The sequence below is a fragment of the Bidens hawaiensis genome, unplaced genomic scaffold (genome assembly GCF_021521415.1).
Source record: "Bidens hawaiensis isolate Kalapana, Puna unplaced genomic scaffold, B.hawaiensis_p1.1 tig00006520_1, whole genome shotgun sequence".
Taxonomy (NCBI): domain Eukaryota; kingdom Viridiplantae; phylum Streptophyta; class Magnoliopsida; order Asterales; family Asteraceae; genus Bidens; species Bidens hawaiensis.
In genome coordinates this window covers 412936-431245 of record NW_027491437.1, presented here as the reverse complement: position 1 = coordinate 431245, position 18310 = coordinate 412936, and the positions used below count along the sequence as shown (strand labels likewise).

Below are 18310 nucleotides of genomic sequence, written 5' to 3'. Positions count from 1 at the left end.
TCTTTCCACCCGGGTATCAACGAATCCCAGGGGAGGATTGTTTACTGCACTTGCCCCGACTTGGGTAACCGGGGTAGTGTTTGTAAAATTTACTGCACTTGCCCTGGCTTGGGTAACCGGGGTAGTGTTCGTAAAATTTGTGTACTCGCCGGTGTTCCCCCCAGTAGCTGGGGTTGTGGTTACCGGAGTTTCTTGGTCACTCGTTGGCCTTGGCAACGGAGTAACCTTAACCATCTTTCCAGAAGTTTTGAAAAAACTGAAAGAATTAGTTCTAGCTTTTATGCACGGATGGCGCCAATGAAGAAACACTAAGTGACCCCGGCATATTACGGATAGTCTGGGGGTTAAGTAGATGTTTCCCACGAGGGTTAGGTCCGGCAAAGATGGTTGTTCCTCTGATGACCTGCAAAACAGACACCGTGAGCTCGTCACTGAGAAGGGGGGGGGGTACCTCCTTGTGACCACCCTCCGGCGTGAGAATCAGACTAGATTGCTCTTGAATATAAGTGTATATTAAGAGAAATTGCTAGAGCAGATATCAGATAATATATGGAGATATAAGATAATGATACCGTTCCAAGGTGTTGGAGTATTTATAGCCGAAGGTAGGTTTCCAAGCAGGTACAGCCAGCTGTATAATATTCTTTTTCTACCAACTGTGGGTTACGCACGTGCCATGCTGGTGGTTGGTGGGTAGGCAGCGGCTGATAGTGACATGGTCGGCTGTGTACTATTCCTTTTCCACCAACTGCAGGCTATGTACGTGCCACGACAAGGGTTGGTGAGTAGGCAGCGGCTGATAGTGACAATTTGTACTAGAGCGTGCTCCTCGTCGTACTGTTGTCAGTGAGCTGTCACCCTGTGATTGGTTCATGGGCTGCTTTGGTTAGATATTGTCTATTTTGTCCATACCTTGGCAGGTATAGTACAAAAGATCCTCCAGAAGCGTACAGACTGGCTCATTTGGGCGGGAGTATTCCCGCCTTGCTCATTCCTTCAGGTGACATTACTGAATTATTGAGAGTTAGTGCCTTGTGCGTGTAGCCTTGCTATTAGTGCGGGTAGCCTTCCCTGATGGCTTCTATCCGCAGCTGCGGGAACAGGCGGGGTACTTCACCATTGGGAGGCTTTTCCTGCGGGAACAGCTGGCGTACTGCGCGTAAGGTCTTCATCTCTCTGAGCATGGTGGGTCCTGCGGAACCAGTTGGTCTTTGCGTAGACGTCCCTCTTCAAGGTGAGTCTTGCGGGTCCAACTGGGCCCTGCTGGGACCTACCTCTTCAGTAACTTTAATTGTTTTGAATGGATATATTTAATATAAGTTTTTTTAGTTTTTTTTTTCTTTTTGGAACGGCCTTTAATATAAGTTTTTTTAGTTGAATATACTATCTATCTATAGTATATATAAACGAAATCCCTAAAATTCTACGTGTCGTGATGTGGTCGCTCCCCCCTTTTATGAAAGCCACCAGATTGCTTGATTTTTAAATTGAGGCATCTCATTGATTTAACCCAAATTCATGGGTATGGGTCTTACCAAAACCAGATAGCTCTTAAACGGGTTATAATATCTCATTAAATTAAAAATTAATCTTACCAATTATTTGATATGAAATCCTATAAAATATGGATATACTAAAATTTAATATCCAATTTAAAAAGAAAAAGATATTATTTATAATTAATAAACAATTTTATAGTAAAAAACATAAGCGGGTCATGAGTCACCAAATCCAGATAGCTTTTAAACGGGTTATAACATATCATTTATTTATGAAACTCTTTTATCATTAAACCCTAAGTATATTATTAACTTTCTTACAATAAAGAAAATTAAAATCCAAAATATTAATATTAAAAAACGAAAAATGTAAAACAACCATTCTCTCAAGCCATCAGATTTCTTTATTTGTAAATGAAGGTTTCTCACGTATTTGACCCGAATTCGCGGGTAAAGGTCTCACCAAACCCAGATAGCTTTTAAACGGGTTATAACATCTCATTATATTAAAAATTAATCTCATAAAATATTTGATATGAAAATCCTATAAAATAGAGATATACGAAAAATTAATATCCTATTTTATTAAAAAAAAGATATTATTTATAATTAAGAAAAAAATTTATAATAAAGAAAATAAACGGGTAATGGGTATCACCAAACACAGATAGCTTTTAAACTGGATTATAACATACCATTTATTTGTGAAACCATTTTATCATCAAATCTCAAGTATATTAATTATTAACTTTCTTACAACAGATAAAATTAAAATCCAAATATACATATATAAATATTAAAAACGAATAATATAAACAACCCCCGTAATACGGGGGATAAAATCTAGTATCATATAAATTTAATTGTTAGTTGAGTAAATACACTATTAAATAAAAATTTTAGAAATATGGTAAACTGTAACTTAATTTTCTTTTGTGGTAATCTAATGTAATTCGGACAGATAACAAAGTTTTGATAAAAGTTGTGGCTTCTACGCGAAGTATCATAATTTCTTTGAGTTCATCATACATTGTTTTAACTTTTTTTCTTGAAAAGTTGAAATATGATACGATTAGGAAATTTACACACGCGTATATTAAATTTAAAATAATATAATAAATGTAAAATATCAGGCTCTCTTCATATAAATAATTTTGAACTAGCTGGTAAGGTAGACAAACCTGCGCGTTACATTTCACATAAAGTTTTTCAGTTATATCGATGTACTTTTTATAGCCAATGAAAAAGAAAACTCAAAAATATAAACTTCATTTCATTTTTTTTATTATGTAACGTTCAAACTCACAGCACTGTAACGAGTAACATTTTAAAATTTTAAAACTATAAATAAATATGGTGTAACAATTGCACTTGTATAGGCCTATGTTTGTTTATTTAATTTCCTAAACCAGAGACCTTTAAAAATAATAAGTTGTTGTTTTTAATGTTTTCTTAATTTAAATTTCATGTAAAATATTATACCCTTAAGGGCACCTATAATGGTCCAACACTCCATATTAGATCACCGGAGCTGGACGCGGAGCTTCGTCTAGGGCGTTTTTGGGCAAATGACGGAGCAAATAACGGGCATGGGGCTTTGTGTGTGATGAATTAATTTTTTAACTTAAGTGAAACCTTCCAACGTACTCATCAATCTTAAAAAAAAGTGAAACTATTACACATTATAGTGGTTTGGGTTAGTAAAAGCTCTTTTGCTAACATGACAGTAACGTCACTACTAGAAAACTGAGTGGATTGTGACGCCGAATTGCGTCGGAAAAGCGTCAGAAATGACCGATTTCTACGCATTTACGACGCATTTTGCGTGTCAGAAAAACGCTCGTCGGAAATTCCTTTATGACACAATTCTGACGCAAATTGTGACACAATTCCGACGCATCATTTTGTCGCAAATTTCAGACGCATTTCTGACGCTTTTTAACAGTTTTTAATAATTATAATTATGGTATTAATAATACCATATTTATACAGTATACGTATAAATACGGTATTAATTTTTAGTTTTCCGACGCAATTCCAACACATGTATAAAATATTTTCCGACGCAATTCCGACACATGTATAAAATGTTTTCCGACGCAATTATGACACATATATCAATTGTTTTCTGACGCGATTTTGACACATACATAAATTGTTTTCTAACGCATTTTTGACGCATATATAAACCATTTTTTACACAATTGTTACACGTATATAAATGCTTTTCTGACGCGTTTTTATATATATATAATTTGAAACACAAATGATTCAAAAGAAAAATTAGCTAAAAACCCTTACAAATCCACAAAAAATGCTTTACTAAAACGACACCAAATTAACTCACAAAGCAACTTTTACAAATCAAACACAAATACAATCGTGTCAAATAATCCACAACACAACAAACGAACATATGCCTAATAATCCACAACACTACAAACTAACATATGTCTAAAATAGTATTTAAATAACTACTACTAATAACCGGGAGGTTGCCAATTTCTCATGGCCTAAGCTACATGTCTTTGTATAACTTCTACCATTTGTTGTGTTTCCTTTCACAATTTTTCTTCCATATTGTCCCTTCCTTGCAGCTTCCATTTGAGCTTTTACATTATGAATCTACAAATTTCTTAAAACATGCATGACAATTAGTAGACAAACACAACATAATAACATACCTTTTGTTGTGATTGTTCCTCAAATTTGGCATATCAGCAGCCACCCAATGCAGTGATTTCTAGAATAAGAAAACAAAACTAGTAAAAGTTGAATAAAAAATATATTCGTATTCCAGTTAATGGGCTACTAACCACTAGGACACACATAAGTGAAGTCCAAAGGGTTGAAAAAGAGGATCGCCATTCGCCATATTGTTTCCAATATTTTAACAGAGCTTAACCTGCATTTTTCAGTTTTTTTAGAAGGTTACAAAATTTTCAATTTCTTAACATAAACTGATGGATCAATGGTGCGTAACACTCACAAAACAATATGGAGTTTCAAAAGCAAACATTAAAAGTCACTTTACCTTGATAACTCTTGATCAAAAACATCCTCAGCTTAAAGGCCAGGTGCCAGATTTTCAACTAGTGGCAGTCCCTACAAGTAATGATAAATGATGTTGATGTTATGAAAAAGAAAATGAATGTTTATTAATTTCAATAAACTAATGTTCCGTCATCATCCAACAGGTAATGATAAATGATATGACCCTACCATGGTTGTTCTTTAATCACTCAAATATAAGGGTAATGGGGCGCGAATGGGGCCCGGCGTGGCCAACTGGCTCACGAACACCGCTACCACCTTGACGCGGATGGGGGCGCAGTTGGCCGGCGCGGGGCAGTCCGCGTGGAGAATATAGCAGTTGGGGTGTTTTTTAAAAAAAAGTTTTTTTTTCTTTACCTATATAAATACCAATCCACACACTCCATTTTAATTAAAACTCACCCCATTCTCTCTTATTCTCGTAAAAAATCATACTTTCCCTCTACCAAAACTATATTTCTCTCCATTTTTATAAATGGCATCATCTTCGTCGTCTTCGTCTACCAATTCTTTCGAAGAAGACGAACTCATTTGTCAAGCGGTTCAAACGACGATAAATTTTTTGATCGATCAAAGACGCCCTCGAGCCCCATTATTCCGGCAACCACGTCTTCGTGATCGAAAGACTGCTAATGAAACTTTGATACGTCACTATTTTAGCCCCGATCCCGCATATGGTGAGGAAAGTTTTAAAACTCGTTTTCGAATGACTAGACGATTATTCATGCGTCTAGCAAATGACTTGCCGGAGCACTTTGAGTATTTTCAACAAAGGGATGACGCTAGAGGTCATCCGGGGTTCACGCCTACTCAAAAAATTACCGCCGCTCTTCGGAAACTAGCGTATGGTGTTGGCTCGGACATGTTGGACGAGTATCTACAAATGGCTAAAAAGACCGGACGCGATTCGCTTAACCACTTTTTAAAGGTATATAGTTTTATTTAAAATTTTATTATTTACATTTATTTATATAATTTTAAGTAATTATAATTAGGGGTCATATCGCTATACAAGCGGAGATACGTAAACCAACAATGTATGATATCCAACGCATATACGAGGTGCACGGTGAAAGGCATGGTTTCCCCGGGATGCTTGGTAGCCTCGATTGTATGCATGTTGGTTGGGCTATGTGTCCTACTGTTTGACGAGGTCAATTCCACCGAGGTGATCACCCCGGCCCTACTATTGTACTTGAGGCGGTGGCGTCACATGATCTTTGGTTTTGGCATGCGTTCTTTGGGGTTGCCGGGTCAAATAATGACCTCAATGTTATCGATCAATCACCGATATTCGATGACCTTATCGACGGGGTTGAACCCCCTCAGGCTTTTTTTGTAAATGGAGAACACTTCAAGTACGGGTACTACCTCGTTGATGGTATTTACAGCGAATGGGGGACACTAGTTCAAGCTTATGCGTCTCCACTTTCTGACAAACGAAAGTACTTCACGAAGAGACAAGAATCGGCCATAAAAGATATTGAAAGGGCGTTTGGAGTCTTAAAAAAAAAATGAGCAATATTGGCGAATCCAATAAAATTTTGGACAAGGGAGAAGATAACGAAAGTCGCCTACACGTGTGTAATCCTACATAACATGATACTAGAAGACGAGGGTCACGCTATTTGTCAAAACTACCAAGGTGATATTCCAAGACAAGAATTGACGATCACCAATGAACAACGACTCGACAACTTAAATATCATCAAGAGCCGTGAGATACACGACAACCTTCGGCATGAGTTGGTTGAGCATTTGTGGGATAGAAGACCCGATAATCTTGTATTAGACTAGTAATATTTTAAATTATTATTAATGTAATGTTTTATATTATTATTAATGTAATGTTTTAAATTATTTAAAAAAAATAAAAAAAAATTCAATCAAGCCCCGGATCACCTAGACCACTACACCCTCTGGGGCTTGATCCTGGAGCTTGATCATGTGCCACGTCACCGCCTACGTGTCGTAAATATATTGGATCACTTAGGCTTGGATCAAGCCCCACTACCCTTAGCCTAATAGTGCTAAGATATGATCAATGTAAAAACTCTAAGGCACAGAGTAATCAAAAGTATTAGAAGCAACGGTTATGTTAGATTCACCGACTTGTCAAATAACTTAGAGTTGAAGACCCTATACTAACCTCAAAATCAATAAGATAAGCAATATATGAACACTCATGATACTAACATCAAAATCCAGTAGCAAGCAAATAGGACTCAAAATTGAAATTAAACATCAACAGGTCAAATTCGAAAACTCGAATACAGTGTCGATTTCACGAATTTAACCAAAAAAACACGATATTTAGATGCTATAATTAACGCACAACATTCGTGTAAAGATTAAACTAGGGGAAGGGAGCACTTACAGATTTGGCGAAGAATGCACTCGAGGGATGAACGAATCGGAGAAGCATGTGGTTTGAGATTTGGGGAAATGAGTGAGGAGGAGGAACGGCCCCATGTATTGTTTTGAAGCTAGGGTTTTGCTTATGATTTGAGGAAAACAAAGTCGGATAGTCTTTACATTTTTTGACACTAATTGGGCTCTTAGTTTGATCCTCGAGTATGTGGGTTTTCCCAAGTAATGAACCAGGCTCGAGTCTAGTTCCAAGTTTTTGTTCTAAAAAAAGCAATAGGTACATCTGACGCCCTTCCGACGCAAATTATGTTTGTGTCGGATATTCCGACACCTTTCCTACGCTTTTTCAACATTATGATTTTGTTTTTCGTTTTCAAGGTTCAAACGTTGTTTTTCGTATTCCATCGTTTGCACAACTTAATTATACTTGAATGTGACATTTGAGCCAAAACAAGGTACACCTCAGTACGTATTTACCGATTAAGCAAACAAACGCCTTTTGCGTAACAAACGAACGATTAACCGAACGGGCCGGGTTATGACCCAGAAATCCGGGGGGGGGCCATCTATAAGTGATATACGTTTAATATAGGCTAAAATATTAGAAATATGGCCTTAGTTTGATAGCAAACAAGTTAAACGAAAGTATGCTCGTTTAACTACCCGCTATAGATTTAAACGCGAAAGATAGTTACAAACCAAGCATTGTATCATCCGTTAAGCCGAAAAAGACTTACCAAGCACTTGTTTGAAATGTTTTAAGCGATCCGTGAAAATATTTTTGGTTTTTACAAACATATAGTATGTTTTTATAAATTTACACAAAACTATCCGAAAAACACTCGTTTTCGCGCTGTTTAACGCACCCGATAAGTTTTTCGCGCCAAAAACCGAACCCGAACTAAATTTGGACTGGGCTTTTCGTTTTTGGGCTTGAAAAATCAAAAAATTGGGCCAAAATGGGCCCAAAGTGGGACCATATGATTTCCGATCGCAGCAGCACACCACCCCCCTTTTTTTTCTTTCACATATAAACTAGTTTTTAGATATTTTTACACATATTTTCACATACAAACTTCTGGAATTCTTCTTTTCCAGCCAAAACCAGCAAGAAAACTAGGTAAAAACCTTATGATTAATTGATTTTTGATTCGTTTAAACTCGTTTAACAACATATAAACATGTCATGATTGTTAAAAATCATAGTTAACCATGTAAAACTCTCAAAAATGATTCAAAAACATACTTTAATGTTAAACCTAGTTTCAAATCATAATCATGATCTTTTTTGTCCATAAACACGAATTAAATGGTTGAAACGGCGTTTTTACGGTTCAAAAGTTCGTTTTTGTGTACTAGCCGAAACCCTAAGTTAAAAGGCTGTTATATTGATGAAACCTGCTTGGTTTGTGATATAGGACTTGTATCTAGCCTACATAGGAGCACAAGAGCTTGAAAAGTTGATTAGAAAGTCGGAAACGAGCCAAACCCGCTAAGGTAATGCCGAAACACTCGCTTACGGGTTGTTTAGGTTAAGGTTATGATGTGCATATTGTTAAGCCTTGAAATTTTTCAGAGGCATCAGGGACCATGTCAATGAGTCCTTGTTCAAATTTGGTAATTTTTCGACAATCCAAGAATATTTGGCGAATTTATTACCGAATTGGGACGTTTATTTGGGAAAAATAACTAAAATACTTCAAAAATTATGAACTTTTTCTGGGAACTCAGATTTGATGTATTTTGATCACATATGAATTTTTGGATCATTTGGAGAAGTCTAAAGGTGTTTTGTGTATATGCGTTCGTGTGAATTTTTATAGCTGAATTTGGGCCGAAAAGAATATTGCACGAGCTTTTTACATTCTAAAATTGATACAGATTATTTTGGGATATGATTTGAGTATTCAGAAATTTTTGTGGAATTTTTGGAAATTGTTTGGGGTAAACGGACAATTTTCAGGCGAAATATAGCTGATAAAATGAATTTTTATAAATTAATAAATCAGTAAATAATTCCAGAAATATTTTTATAAAAATCTACGTATTTTAATTGATAAGTGGCTAAATTTTCATAATTTAATGATTAACTTTTAATTAATTATCCTAATTTTGAATATTAAACAAATTCAGTTTTTATAAAAACCGGCAAGTTCGCGATTAACGAACCTGCGGGAATATCAAAACACCAAGAGTAATCAAAATCATATTTTTGGACTAATTAAGTAAAAACGAACTTTTCTATGAGAAACCTGGACAATCCGGATGGATTGTGCTCGTTTCTCTTAAATCAAACTGAATAAACGAAAACGGGCCCCGTAGCTAATCCGGGACCCCAATATGTGATCTTTCCTTATAACTTAATCATTTTATTAACCAACGCATTTACCCAAGCTTATTTCCCCATAATTGTTTTCTAAACGCATAAACGAACAACTTGGCCCAGTTGGGAAAACGGGAAACTAAGCCAAGTTTGGTTTTAAGTATTAGACATTGAACAACATCACAACCTAAGCTTATTGCCACTTTCTGGGCGTTCCAACTATACCCAAATTAGTTATACAGCCCAGTTTAGTATTGAGATTATAATAATATTAAAATATTAATATTATTATAATATTGATTATAGGAAACCGTGATTGCAAGTTATACAAACCTTGAACCGACGTGCTACTGATTATCTACTAAACAGTGAGTTTCATGACCCCACTCTTTAAACAGTTTTACGAACTTTTGGGGTGAAAAGCATGTTTGATTACATATACATACCTGAAACATGTATTGATGTGAATTATCTAAGTGCTAACACACGAAAGTCCCCACGATCACAGTGATTAACTTCGAGCCGGTGGCTTATGAATAGTACTATTGGTTTGACAAACCCAAATGGAATCGGCCTGGTTGCCGTGTCACATAGCGCCGTTTGTACGTGACCATATTTATACAAACATGTTATGTAGTGTTAGACATAGCTATCGGGGCATGTTGTGGGCGGAAGGGGAGCCACAGTGGTTGATTGAGCGTGGGAAATGGATGCACGCAGCACATACAGTCAAGGCTTCACTGTAGCTTAGCATAATTACATCATTTACATACATACATACTTATTTCATGATTACAAGTGTTAACTTGTGAATACTCATAACTGTTTTCTTGAAACTCGTGAAACTCACAAGCTCTAGTAGTTGACCCGTTTTAAACTATTTTTCAGGTGTACCTAAATCGGAATGATTTGGTGATCTGTTACTTGCCCAAGGTGTGTGGTTGATGCTATGTGAATAGAAGCAAGGGCGTTAGTATTAAGATCGTATAGTTAATGAACTAGTTTTGTTTGTATCGCCTAGACTGTAAAACAATGATAGAACAATGAATTGTAATATATTGTAAATTAGTTTGTGATGTTTCTTTATAAACAATGTGTTGATACTAGAGGTGTCTGTTACATTCCCGTTTTATGCTTCCGCATTATGCTAGTTGGGGTGTGACATTGAAATACTTTAACTTCACAAACTTACACATATTATATATATATATATATATATATATATATACGCAAACACGTGCGTACACGTGTACCATTATAAGATATAATTACGACAGTCTTGATTATTCTATAACTATAACTGTAAGTAACTATATAATATGTACGAGTTTGGGAAATGAAAATATTCCACCTATAGTGAAGCTATACAAATAAAAAATGGTTAGAAAGCAAACATTTGAACCTCGTAACACGAAAAACAAAATCGAATTGATGAAAATGCATAGCAAATGTGTAGATGGTTTATACACATTTGCTACGCATTTTCGTCAATTCGATTTTGTTTTTCATCTTACAAGTTTCGAACGTGGTTTTTTTCTTATTCTATCTTGTGCACAACGAACTTCAATATACATGAAACGCTTTTACTTCACTAACTTGTACATATTATTTGTTTACGCCTATGTGTATACTGTTAGAATTTATAACTTTGAACAATCTTTTATGATTTTATAAGTTATACAAAATATGGATGAAAAAAATAAAAACATTGGAGTCTTGGAGACTCGTTAAACAAAAACATATTTAATTTGTCAAAAATGTGTAGCAAATGTGTAGCAAGTTATTACACATTTGCTACGCATTTCCTTCAAAATAAACATTGCGTCGGAAATGCGTCGAAACTTACACTATTAATTTAATTAATGTATTGGTTAATACAAAAATAAAAAATATGCGTTAGAAATGTGTCACAAATTCTGACACGCTTCCTACGCAAATTGAATTGTCATTTACTTAACGTATTAAGAAAAACAAAATACAAAATTGAAATATTTTGTCGGAAATGCGTCACAAATTCCGACTCATTTGCGACGCGGTTTGTATTATTATTTGGATTAACATATTAAAAAATTTAAAAATTATAAAAATAAATTGTTGTGTCGGAATTGCGTCATAAATCCCGACATGTTTTTTACACAATTTGTATTATGATTTAGATAAACATATTAAAAAAACTAAAACTACAAAATTAAAATTTTGCGTCGGAAATGCGTAGGAAATTCCGACACACTTTAGACGCAATTTGTTTTAGCATGAATAAAATACAAATTGTAATTGTTGTGTCGGATTTGCGTCGGAAATTCCGACACAATTATGACACATTTTAGTATTTGTCGTAAAAAAATAGGGTTTCACTTTCTGTGGAAAATGTGTCGGAATTGCGTGGCAAATTCCGACGCAAAAATTTGTGTCACAAATTTTCGTAGCAATGAGACCCATTTTTTAGTAGTGCGTAAAGCCATTACAGATGTCCTTAGTGAATCCATGGGGGATCTATTCATTCGTGCTAACAAGTTATTCATGAGCATGTTGTACAAGTCATAATTCCACTCCATGTAAAACACCAGAAAAAAAAGACGAAAGAAAAGAAAAACCCCAACCACGTCCGCTCTCATCCGAAGTCCGAACCTGCCCTACTTCCACCCACAAGTGTTGTTCCCCGATGATCATCTTGTTGAAGATGGTCTAATATTGTTGGACAAATATTGCCATAAATTAATATGTCATATGACAATCCCATTATGGGCAAACACAAGTTAGAAATAAAAGCACGTTAGTTAGATGAGGATATTGAAGAACGTTTTCTGTATCCATCTTTTTAACTGATTGATAGATCATAGAAACGTGTAGTAAACTATTTTTTTAATGAAAAGGGAATTCTCATTCCACCAAGGAACGCAAAATGCATTTCATGCTGTGTGTCTTACAACGAATCGGTGTTTATGAAGAACGAGGAATTATATGGTGTATAAAAGGAAAGCGGTTAATCTTTCGAATGTGGTCAGGGAGATAAAAACGTTAAGTTTTTTTTGGGCAAAAAATAGGTCAAAAAATACGGGCCTAACATGAAAGGATGACGTGAATTTAATTTTAATCTGTAACTGACACACCCCGACCAAAGGCGGCGGAACATGCCGAGGTGTAACGATTGTCCATAAGCACATGACACTAATTAAAGTGACGGTATTTAATAAACTCATTTCATTTCACAACATCAAAAATGTCACATAACAATTATCCATAAAATACCCAAAAACAAGATATCACAAAATATGGCAAATTTGATATTGTTCATTTTTACTAATATCCTAAGGTCTTTGATGTCGTTTTCTTCACAATCATAAATCAACCAAAATGCAAACCTGCAACATTTCAGAAAATAAAGTTTGTCAACACAAAGGTTGTTGAACAATTCATAAATTTAATCATATTAGTATATAATAAAGATAGCCACAAAACTTGCGTACGAAACGATAAATAAAAGTGGTAATTTGGATAAATAGATATCGCTAAACACATTAGCAACACCTAGCTATAAGGGGATGCCAAATAGTCTAGGATTTTATAGTTATCGTTAATTGCATTACGTTAACGACACCTTGCTATAAGGGGATGCCAAATAGTCTAGGATTTTATAGTTCCACCAACCAAAAGCGATAAACACATAGGCATATAAGCATAGAACACCAAATCGAGCAATTATTTAGGTAAAGTATACAACTACGTTTGTGGTTTAAGATTCAAATATAAAGCATTTTGTTGAATAAGTATGAAATGTCACCCCCAAAATAAAAGATGGAAAATGGGGTATGAAGCACTCACTTTCAAGTAGTAAACTTGAAAGATGATAATTTGGAGATTTGTCGGAACGACGAGTTTAACGCACAATGCCTAAAAAGAAAAGAAGTCTTGGATTTAGAAAGGTTGTCTTGAAGGTCTTTAAACAAAATAAATGTTGAGAAATGTAAATAATTAAAGTTCAAGGTTTTGAAATGTAACTATTTAAGAATTTATAATAATAACCCTTTAAAAATGTAAGTTTGCTTGAAACCGGGTTAAAGTATCTAACCTTAATATTTACTCAACCTATGTTAAGTAATAAGTTGGGTAAAATGCAAGAATGCAAATCCCTTTGGAATAAAGATACTAAAACAGTTTTTTTTATCGAGTGTTCAGGTTGTCGGTTCGGGTCTTCATAATTGGTCAAACCCAAAGTCAACTTTCCAAAATATTGAATGTTATGAGATAACTCAATAAAATTTAGTAAGACTTAACCAAGTATGTAGTTCCATTGTTTTAGAACTAACAACGCACGTTAAGCGAGTGTTCGGTTTTGTCGGTCCAAACTTTGTTATGAGATCAAGTTGGATCCAACATTTCCAAGTACTTAAGAAAATATTTAAAAATCAATTTGTAACTATTTTTAAAGAAATATACAAGTCTTGATGGCTAAAAAAACACACTTGTGTGTCTTAAGCGAGTAAGAATCGGTTTTGTTCGGTTTCCATCTCACAACAAGTTTATAGATGGTTTTCACATGTCCAAACACTAAAGAACTTGTATAATAATGTACAAATAAAAAATACCAAAAGTTAACAATAAAGTCTTTAAACAAAAGTTCGGTTTTCGGTTCGGATCGTGTTTCGGGTTAAGACCGAGGTAAGATTGTACAAACCCATAACCATAGAATTTGTAAAAATGATTTTAGAAACTTAGATCTAACAATAAGTATGTTTAAACAATTATTTAACAAAACTAGTAACAAAGTTCGGTTTACGGTTTGGAGCTATTTACGGTTAAACCGAAACATAGACTCTTAAAAACCCATAACAATGGAACTTGTAAACATGACTAACAAACTAAAATAAGCAAGATTAATATGTATGAACAAGTTATATAGATGTATATATATCAAGGACACGAAGTCCTCCATGAAGCCTTGCCTTATGAGATCCGAAACCTCACCGATCGGAATCGGAGAAGTAACTACCAAAGGTAAACAAGGGGTGTATATTATATATATGTTGCACAACCATAAACGAGTATTAATAAGGCTACATAAACTAATTAAGATGAAAGACTAAAAACCTTCAAGAACACTTAAGAAGATAACCTTGAATCTTTGATGTTTGAGAGAACTTTTTTTTTTTGGAGTTGTAGCAAGGGAAAATGAAGAGGAAAGGTGGTGTATATATAGGGTAATGTTGATGGTCAAATATGGGTGTGAGACATAAGAGTTTTCATACAAAATGGATCAAGACAAAAACACAAAACAACAAAAAATAAATAAATAAAAATAGGATATTTTCAAGACCCAACAAGTGTGAAACAATTTTGTAACATAAATCCATCATTTTGATTATAATATAAGCTTCGGTTTACAAATCGGGTCGGTTTACTTAATAAACAAATACAAAAACGAATACAAACAAGACCCGAAATTGACGAATGTCACAGTAACAAAAGGGGGTTTACCCACTATGAAGGTGTGGTGTAATGTAATACGTAGGTGTTGGGTGGGCTCGTTGTTGTGGCAATTATCTTGCTTGTAACAATTGATTTCCTAATAAAAGTTTATTTTGTTGTTCGTTCAAAAGAAAACAAAGAAAAAAACAAAAAGCTAGAAAAACATCCGAAAATACACCAAGAGTGTAGTAAACTCTAGCTTGATTAATATCAAAAAGATTTAAATACAGACATAGGATAGAGCATATAAATGTGTATGTATATCTATATATGCATCTAAATATAAAAGATAAGATTAAAATCTCAAAACCTATTACCTATATATAAGGCTTCTTAGATCTTGAATGAAGAGTTACGGCTAAAAGGGTCCCTATGAAACAAAGGGAACCCCAAATAATGAAACTTGTTTGATAACATTTGATGCCCATACAGTTTCCACTGCCATTTGTTAGTGCTTCCTCGCGGTAAAGTAACGCAGCCATGTTTCCAAACAACAACGAACCTATCGGGATATTAGACACCACAATGTTATGGTTTACACCAAAGTTCTTAGTCCCGAAAAGATCTGCCGTGGTTGACACGGATATCGAGGTGATGGCTCCCGTGCATATGCCGATGGTGGCCGTGCTTATGTGAAGGCAAAGGTGGTTGTTATTGAGGAGTAAGAAGAAGGATGCCGTCATTGGCACCATCATTAATGCTATCAAAGCTGGTCTTGAAACTTTGCACTTCGCCCTACAAAAGTAAATGAAAATCTTTATAAACAACAATGTCATTGAAAGTGTACCACACTAGGAACTGGACCCCTAACCGGGTTGGTTCGCATGAAATGAACCGATAGCGGAAGAGTAAAATATGAACTTGTGAGTTGTGACCTATTATACAAATATATAAAGTCACCCCTTACATTTTTTTCTTTTCATCTAGATTAAAAATCTTAAAAACAAAAGAAAATTTGTGTTTCCTTTCATTTGTTTTTGTTGTTTGTTAACATGAAATAAATGGGCACCAAAAATGGTGGCTAGAATGGGGGTTAGATTTGAATTTATTTTCAACCATAATATTCTTTATCAACATTAAAGGCCACATTTATAATGCATGTACACTATCTTTTGCGGAGTCTAAATTGTAAGGTTAATCATTTTTCCACGATACTAAGTAATATATATACATTATAAGAGCCGCACATTGATCACTATATCATTACCTATAGGTGTCCTCCTCATTTATTATGGAACCAACTCCTTAGCTAGTGAATTTGAGGGTTAAATTACGCAGAGAATAAAAACATTTGACACCATATTAATAGAATATATAACCCGAGTCATTTGTGAGCTGTTTGAAATCAGCTCACCAAAAGATCTTATCGAGCTATTGATAAACAAGTTTTCGAGTCTTAAGTTTAAACTAAAGCTCATTTAATAAATGAGCTCAAGCTCGGGCTTTCTTATCGAGTTTAACTAGTTTCATAAGTTTAAACAAACCTATTTTTTATGTAAATAGAACAAATTTATTTAAAAATAAACATATTACATAATAGTATTATTATATAGATAATTATGATAACACTAACTAATACTAAATATAGACTAATACTAAATATATATATATATATATAAATAGCTATACACGTATATAAATAATATAATTAATAAAAATTAGTAAGTTAACTAGCTGATTCGAACTTGGTATTGCAAACGTTCCCCTTAATTGGCCTAAAAACGAGATGCAACTAGATTAAATAAGATGGAAAGCAATGGCATGGTGAAATTTCTCGTTTCTCAACATGACATGAAAAATAGTTAGTTTTTAAGACTACATGTTTAATTCATTTAACTAACGTTACGAGTTTGGGTTTGTCTATTTAATCCATTTAATTAAAAAAAAATCAGCTCACTACCTTTAAAATAACCGTCTAACTCACTTTTTACTACCCGTCAACCCAACTAACATGCAAACAACTTGATTACTACACATGAACCCGTTAATCATTAAGATAAAAAAGTTTAAATAGGTCGTGTACGGGTTACACAATTTTAACATTGTGCTGGTTAGAGTTGGTTAGAGTTGTCTTTTACAAGAACAAAAATATAGATGGGGTTAAACAATTTAATTTGTCAACCTCAAACTCATTGTGCGGTTGATAATCTCACGACATAAGTCATATAAAAATATATTATGAGCCGAACAAAGGATACCTTGAGATATGGTAGTCAAGTAGGCAAGGAAAGATGCGACCAAAGAAACCAAAAGAAGAGGCCAATGACACCAAAGAAGAAGTCTTTGAACTCCCACGAGACTCAACAATTTGTCCCAAATTGTTCAAATACACCATGCCAACTGTTGCACCAAACATATACACAAAGAAATACAACCAAAAATTCAAGCTTCTTATCATTACTTTGGCCCCCACCTCTTCATTACCACACACAAACAACCCTTCATCTTTCACCCCATGTTCATTCATCACCCCTCCATTTTCCTCATGCATGCTACTCTCATCACATACCCTCTTTCCATAGCTTCTTATCAAGCATTTATTCTCCATTCTTTCTCTTAGTCTCTCCATCAATGGAACCACTAATGGTGCCACCAAGAACACGCACATACCGATCAAGATCATCGCAGGAGAACATAGTCCTTTTCCTGATCCCAAGCTTGTGATGACAGCATAAGTTCCAGTAAATTTGGTGATCACAAATATTACAAGAAACCCACCTGATAATCTCCTGGATCTTGGGGATTTAATCACTCGAACTAATGGCGAAGCGATCAAGCAAACTACAAGGGGTAGAATGCAATTCAACAAAAGATATGATCTTGTTCTTTGAATGGATGATGATGATGACTTAAAAACCAACTCAACTACATCCGCATAAATCTTTGCACTTAACCCTTGATAACTTGTCGATAACCCAACCGCTAGTTGTCGATCAAACGCAAAATTTTGTATCGCGATGACATAACAAACTGTATTGATCCAACAAATGCTGTTTCCAGCCAAAACTGTTAGTAGGAAAACAAGAGTGTATGGCAAGGAGGAAGCTTTGTTTGATAAAAGGAAAAGATACTGAACACCATATCCGATGAACCCGAGTGATGAACCGATTAAAAGAACGATCCAAAGAGGGAGATAAACCGCAGCAATGCCGGATACAAAACCAAAGAGCTTTCCAGCATCGGAAGCGAAAGCTAAGTTGTTGAGTTGAAGCTGTGAAAGTGAAAGAAGATGCTTGAGTTGAGATGAGTAAGCTGGGAAGTTGGAATTTGTTGCACTTATGGATTGAAGCCAAATTGTACCAACTAAACTTAGCCATTGGAGAGCCATTGGGTTTAGATCAATTCAAGAAGTTTCTTGAAAGTTTTTATCAAGAATATATAATAGGGATAGTGTGTGTTTATTAATGTGTTTTGAGGGGTGTGAATATTTAATAGAGAGTGATGAATTGTATGTGGTTTAATGAGAGATTGAGAGGCTACCACAATTTTTGTTACACATCACATGGTGGCTGTTTGGAGGTAAATAGAAACTTATGATATGAATGCCGCAATGGGCCATCAACGGAGTTGCATACGCAAGGATTACATTTGCTTACAT

The 18310-nt window shown here is 34.9% G+C and overlaps 1 protein-coding gene across 1 annotated transcript; it reads right to left on the bottom strand.

Annotated features, from left to right (window-relative positions):
• Positions 1 to 15029: 15029 nt before the first annotated feature.
• On the bottom strand, positions 15030 to 18048 carry LOC143632623 (protein NUCLEAR FUSION DEFECTIVE 4-like). The gene is made up of 2 exons (XM_077101093.1): positions 16911 to 18048; positions 15030 to 15447 (listed from the first exon to the last, which is right to left on the bottom strand). Exons 1-2 carry the CDS (start codon positions 18038 to 18040, stop codon positions 15030 to 15032), a joined length of 1548 nt encoding a protein of 515 aa, XP_076957208.1. The 5' UTR covers positions 18041 to 18048.
• Positions 18049 to 18310: the final 262 nt, after the last annotated feature.